This window comes from Astatotilapia calliptera, chromosome 19 (genome assembly GCF_900246225.1).
Source record: "Astatotilapia calliptera chromosome 19, fAstCal1.2, whole genome shotgun sequence".
Taxonomy (NCBI): Eukaryota; Metazoa; Chordata; class Actinopteri; order Cichliformes; family Cichlidae; genus Astatotilapia; species Astatotilapia calliptera.
In genome coordinates, this window is record NC_039320.1 from 20924262 (window position 1) to 20930670 (window position 6409).

A 6409-nucleotide genomic window follows, 5' to 3' on the forward strand; every position below is an offset into this window, starting at 1 on the left:
CTGTAAAACACTGCCTGTTTTCTTACTTTTCGTTCTTTCACTTTCTCTATTTGTGCACATTTCTTTTTCCTGTGCATCTTTTTTTTTTTTTTTTTTTTTTTGGTTTCCCTTTAGTGCCATCTGCTTTCACATCCTGACAACCTCAAAAAAGTGCCTCACGTCCATCCTAGTTTCCATCTTAACGTCTCTTGTTCTGGTTTTATTGGTTTCTACACGTCTAGGTATTATCATGGTTCGAGAATACCAAGTATCTGTTGTAAAATTTATAGTACCAATAACTCATGTCATAGTTGTATTTTCTTTATACAGATGTAGCTTGTTACTTTTCATAAATATAATGTAAATATGCATACATATGTTTGTAACTGTTTTTATGTTACATCATACACTTGTAATTTGACATATCAAATAACATTATCATAATAAAATGGTGAGTTTTAATCTTTTTGCCTGCGCTTGATTGATTTCTTGATCACAGCCAACATATACAATGTTGCATAGAGAAAGACAAAATATAAGAAGACATACATTTAGTGAACCGCAACATTAAATGGGTGGGGACCTCTGAAGATTGACAACCAAGACTTCAGCAACAGATCCTTTAGGTTCTATACGTTGTGAGGTGGGACCACAAAATGTAGAACTAGTTCAAGCCCAAAACCCATCTAGCCATCGATTCATCTGTCTTCTGTCACTTATCTGGGGCAGTGTTGATGGGTCAGCAGTCAAAGCAGAAATGTCCAGACCTCACTCTCTGCAGACATCTTCCCCAAGTCTTCCAGGAGGACACTGAAGCATTCCCAAGCAAGTTGAAAGATATAATCTCTCAAGCATGTCCTGGATCTCCTCCCAATGGGACATGGCCAGGAGGCATCCTAATCAGATGTCTGAACCACGTTAACTGGCTCTTTTCGATACAGAGGAGTAGCTGTTCTACTTTGAGTCGATGCCAGTGGTTGCAAAGGACGCTGCAGAAAAGACTTTATCAACAGCTGAGAGATCCAATGTGCTAAATTCTTACAAAATTCACAGCAACGTCTGCCGATAATGGTATGCAATAGAAATGTGAGCTGTTTCTCAGAAGCCATGAAGGCAGAATTTTCTGTCTATATAGAGGGCCTTTTAACATCGTGTTGTCTTCAAAAAGATTCCTGATTTTTTTTTTCTTTTTTTTTTTAAATCTTTAGAACTTGCTAAGATTTAAAAAGAATTATTCTCACTTAGATGGGCAGTAGTATAATTAACAGTGATGTTGATAGGATTACAGACTCATCATTATCCTGCAGAATAAGGTTTCCACTATCAGGAAAAGCAGTTGTCATAAGTGGTTGTTAGTGGTCTAGAACATTAGGTGGGGGGTAGCACCCACATGGAAGTCCGGACAAAGTTTCCCAGCAGAACATTCCCTAGAGCATCACACTGCCTCCATGATGTTGGCTGCTTCCTTTGGTGCATCCAGCCGTCATCACTTTCATCATACCAGTCGGCTGACAGTTCAGTTCTGATGCTGATGGCCCCATTATAGATGCTTTCATATGTTTATCTACACTTTAAAATAGAGGATTTAAGTGTTCACCTTATATAATTGGATAAATATCCTCAGCTTTAATAATAAACATCAATAAAAGTGACTCAGAAATGCACTCATTGTGAGCACAGCGATGAGAGGGCCCTGCAGCAGTCCCACCAGGACGTCGCCCGGGTGGTGTTTGTAGTCAGAGACGCGCGTGTATCCCACATACAGAACGACACCAGGAAGAACTGGATGGTGGTTCGAACCAGTCTCGTCCATTTCCCCTGCATCCGGGCCTGGACATAGAGCTTTACACACAAAAGTACAGATTCGAGCTAAACTTAAAGGTTACACGCACATAAAAGAACCAATTTTTGTGAAAAAAAAAAGAAAGAACAAGAAAACAAACAAGACAACCCCCAGGTTAAGATTGGAGCCATTTATCTATAGCTACAATCTTTTCGGACCATTCCCTGTAAACCCTAGACATGGGTTCAAAGTCCCTTAATTGACCTTTCTCTTCCATTCTGATGCGAAATTTGGTCATAGGTCTAAATGCCTAAATGAGCTGCTGCCATATAATTGGCTGATTAGATGTTAGCATTTGTATTTGTCATCTATTTTCCGACATCAATGCACAAAGTTTATTGTTTTAATAGACACGCTTTACTTACAGTTTTGCTAAAACTGGCGGAACCTAGGCGGAACCAAAGTTGCGGAACGTAGTTCTGAAATCCGCCCGTTTCATTCCGGGTCATTGTCTTGGTCGGACCACAGTGGAGGCGGATATCCACGATAACGGAATGAATGGATGCTAAAGCCCCCTGTGCCGTCATGTTTTTAGTTGATACACGCGCGTGAAACAGCTCGCGGCTTCAGCGATGGAGTGTGACATTTTGGACTCGTTAGAGCAGCTTGGGTAAGCGAAGTCATTGCTAGCATAACTGTTTAGCTTCCACATCCTGCGGCGTGTTTTCAATCAAAATAAAGCAGCCAAGACCCCCGTCTAACTCCTGGATGTGTTTGACTTTTGGTGGTGTGTGCTGGTCCGTAGCTATGACGGCCCTCTGCTTGAGGAGAAGGCGCTGCTCAGAGCCGCGGAAGGAGGCCTGCAGTCGCTTGAATATGTGGATCTCTGCAAGTGGCTGTCAGCCAGGTTAAAGCTCCTGTGTGACCTGGAGGAGAGCATCACCTCAGGCCCAGGTGAGCAGCATCCATTCTCACCTTAATCTGATCTAAAAAACAGTGTCTAATCTTTGCGCTCACATCTGTTTTGTTTGCTCTTCTCCTCCAAGACGATATGGACAGCCTCCAGCTGGAGATGAGTGGTCTGCTGAGGGAGCTGCACTGCCCCTGTGAAGTTTCAGGGATTCTCAAGGGCACTGGGCAGAAAACAAAAGACCATCTCAAGTTTGTCTGTATGTATCATTCTGTGTAATCCACTCTGTGGGCTGTAAACTGTAAGTAAGTAGGAAGATTAGATTTTTGTGTCTGTTTTTCAGTGTTTTTAAGCTCTGAGCTTCAGGCCGCCCAGATTGTGAGAAGCAGGCAAGTCTCTGATAAACAAGGCCAGAGTCCAGTGAACCAGGAGCTCACAGCAATCTGTGAAACTCTGAAACTACCTGTGCCAAAGGGACAGGAGGCCGCAGGAGTTTTCTCTCAACTTCAAAATAAGGTGAGGCTGTTTAAACTGCACGTGATTTCAGTTAGGATGAGCAAGAATAAGGCTCAATTTACTGATCAAAATGTATGTATAGTAGTAGCAGTGTGCGCAATTCTTTTACGGTAATTGCAAAACGATCAAACAAAAAAAGAAAATGAACAAAGATCTGCTCCTCCTTCTTTAACACAAGGCATGATGCAATCTTAAAAAAAGTATTCTATAAGCTGTAGATAAGAACCCACTCGGACACAGTGAGAACATGCAAACTCCACATAGAAAGGCCTTGGGGAGATGGTGTGGTCGAACCCAGGACCTTCTTGCTGTGAGGCAACTACCGTCCCACCCATTCCAAAATAATCAGAGTAACACATAAAAAAAACCTCTTGGCTGTGTAATTTAAATGTGTAGCACTCTCTGCTCATTATTATTAGGTGGCACAGACAGACATCGACACATTTTCTTCCTGCATTGCTTCATTAGCTGTCAATACTTGAGATAGCAAGTTAGGAGGAAATTGTTGTGTGTGATACATTAATCATTGTATTTTTACATCACTGTCTCTCTTTGATCGTTTTGTTGTTGTTGTTTGTTTAACAGGTTGAAAACTTGCTTAAAACCCTTCCTGGTGCCTCTGTTGGAAACCCAGTGCTGAAGAAATCACTCGGTAGTGAACAGTGGGTATGTATATGATCGGCTAGTAGCTACACTGTACTGTGTATGTATCTGGTTGTATTGTTGTTACAGGTCTCTTTTTAATGCTTGCAGGAAAAATTACAAAGCATCAACGCAACTCTATCGTCTGAGTACGAATGTCGCCGCAGGATGCTGATCAAACGGCTCGACGTCACTGTTCAGTCATTTGGGTGGTCAGACAGAGCCAAGGTATGTTTACAGTCACACTTCAAACTAACGTCTGCTTGTTTGAAGAATGTTTTGTGGTTATTTGCCGAATAGCGGGAAGCATTCAGATAGTTGTGTTGTGTTTTAGGTGAAGGTGGACAGCATGGCAGGAGCCTACCAGCCTAAGAGACACTCTCTGAGGCCTCAGTCCTTTGTGGACATAGCGGCGCTGCTGGCTGCCAGAGAAGATCTCTGCAATGTGATGAAGACCAGCAGCGGCTCGAGCAGGGAGAAGACCGCTTGTGCTGTCAACAAGGTGCAGCAAACGTTTCCCACGGTCAGAATAGTTGGGCCGATTTGGACGTTTTCTTCATAGACGTTCTGTTTAACCTGTTTTTGCAGATCTTGATGGGAAGAGTACCAGATCGAGGAGGACGTCCCTCAGAGATCGAAGCCCCGCCTCCTGAGATGCCCCCCTGGCAGAAAAGACAAGATGGCGGAGGTGGTGGCTGGGGAGGACGTGGCGGTGGTGGTGGGGGACGAGGTGGAGGAGCCTGGGGACAAGGAGGACGAGGTGGTGGAGGTGGATGGGGAGGAGGAGGAAGAGGAGGGGGTGGAGGTGGTTGGAGAGGAGGTGGGTGGAATCAAGGAGGACACGGCAGACACGGAGATTACGGAGGACACAGTGGGCACGGAGGGAAGCGAGGACGGTACTAGTATTAGCTTCCACTCATTGTCCTTTGCTGGGTTTTGTTGTTGTTTTTGTTTTCTTGCGACACTAGACGTAGTTTTTCACATGACCTCAACTGTTTGTTTGGTTTTTATGGATGAAAAGCTGATGGATGGTTGTCAGTATTGGGTGGAAAACCTTAAGCTTTTATCTGTGCTCATCGTTCCCCCCCCCTCACTATTGTCATCAGTGTTTTTAAAGTGAAAGTAGCACTCAGTACATGAGTTTTCACTCATACAAAAGTGGCAAACACAAACACTGTGGCCATAATATTGCAGTTACACTCCAAATGAAGACTGCATTCTAAACACTGGCAAAGTGACTTTAAATGATAAATCCAGCTGAGATCCTTTTATATACTACAAAAACAAAAACACATTCTGCAGCGTTCAGGTGTTAAGTATTTAGTGTTGCAGTAGTTGGACACAGCCTGTATCTTTAACATTGCTCAGCACATATACCATATCCATGCTTCAGAACAAAATGTAATGTCGTGCCTCTTGTGCATATTACTGTAAATTTGCACATCTGGAATATTAAGAGGCAGATGGATTGAAGGATTTTTAAAATGATGACTGCATTTTAAATGTGACCTTTATAAATGAATAGCTCCCTATGCTGCATGGACTCTGATGACTGAAACCACTACTATCTGAATAACCTGATTACAATGAGGACAACTACACTGTAGTTCCATTGATTGATACTTCAGTATGCCCCTTTAAGCACAGGAGACTGTTTTTATTTTTCCCCTTCCAGGATCCTGTAATAGTTATTTATATAATGGTGAGAAGCCTTTTCTTGTTGTTTTTAATTAATAAACCTCTTTCAATTCTACAATCATGTTGTATTGAAATGATTAAAAAACAGCAGAAGTGGTATAGCACATTTCTACCACAAGGTGGCAGCCTGGACTCACATAAATTGAAGCTACAGACGACAATTTATTTCCAAGTTTTTATTCTTGGCTGAAAATAATTTTTACACTTTTTTTGTTTTTGTCCAATGGCATACCAAGTTCAGTTCAATAGATACAGTTTGTACAACAACCAATATTCATCAAAGCAGACTTTTACATTGTGTACATTATGAACAACCTGTACATGGACAAAACGCTTACATCATATTTTCAGTCTCCAAACTAAGACTCCGTCTTTCTGCCAGAACCAAACAATCAGAAGGAAATTATGGTCATCCCCCACCCCCCAAAAAAGTTCCACTTAATAAATCTCAGCAACATTTCACCCCCTCCTGTTGAGTAACATGTTCCTTTGATGCAAAAAATCCCCCAAACATCAGGTCAGTAAAACTAGTATTACTTTGGCATCCAGAACAATTTTGTTCTGCACAGGGAAAAAAATGGATCTGGATGCAACTCACAGCTGCAGCAGAGCAGCTAAATCCAACTCCGGTTTAATATGACTGCACAAGTGTTCATTAACAGTCTGGCAGCCATTTGTGGAAGCAGGAAGTGTATCTACAGAGTGACATTTCTCATTGGAGTCGGGACAAGTGTGGCAGCCAGAATACTGAAACTAGAGATACACCATCCATACAAGTTTGCACTTCAAACCGAGCACCATGGCCATGGCCAACAGAGGTGATGCAAAACTCAACACACTGCATGCACTCTTATGGTAACACTGTTGCAACACCACCTCCT

General features: G+C 42.4%; 1 protein-coding gene and 1 long non-coding RNA gene across 2 annotated transcripts; one reads left to right on the forward strand and one right to left on the reverse strand.

The window, feature by feature from the left end:
- Nucleotides 1-1220: 1220 nt before the first annotated feature.
- On the reverse strand, nt 1221-2250 carry LOC113011798 (uncharacterized). Its single transcript, XR_003270614.1, has 2 exons — nt 2188-2250; nt 1221-1821 (listed from the first exon to the last, which is right to left on the reverse strand). It is a non-coding gene; the product is annotated as an uncharacterized LOC113011798 (long non-coding RNA).
- Nucleotides 2251-2281: 31 nt separating this feature from the next.
- Nucleotides 2282-5586, forward strand: fam98b (family with sequence similarity 98 member B). The gene is made up of 8 exons (XM_026151548.1): nt 2282-2432; nt 2568-2716; nt 2809-2931; nt 3016-3188; nt 3774-3854; nt 3942-4058; nt 4165-4332; nt 4419-5586. The coding sequence occupies exons 1-8, from the start codon at nt 2395-2397 to the stop codon at nt 4731-4733; spliced, it is 1164 nt and encodes a 387-aa protein (XP_026007333.1). The 5' UTR covers nt 2282-2394; the 3' UTR covers nt 4734-5586.
- Nucleotides 5587-6409: the final 823 nt, after the last annotated feature.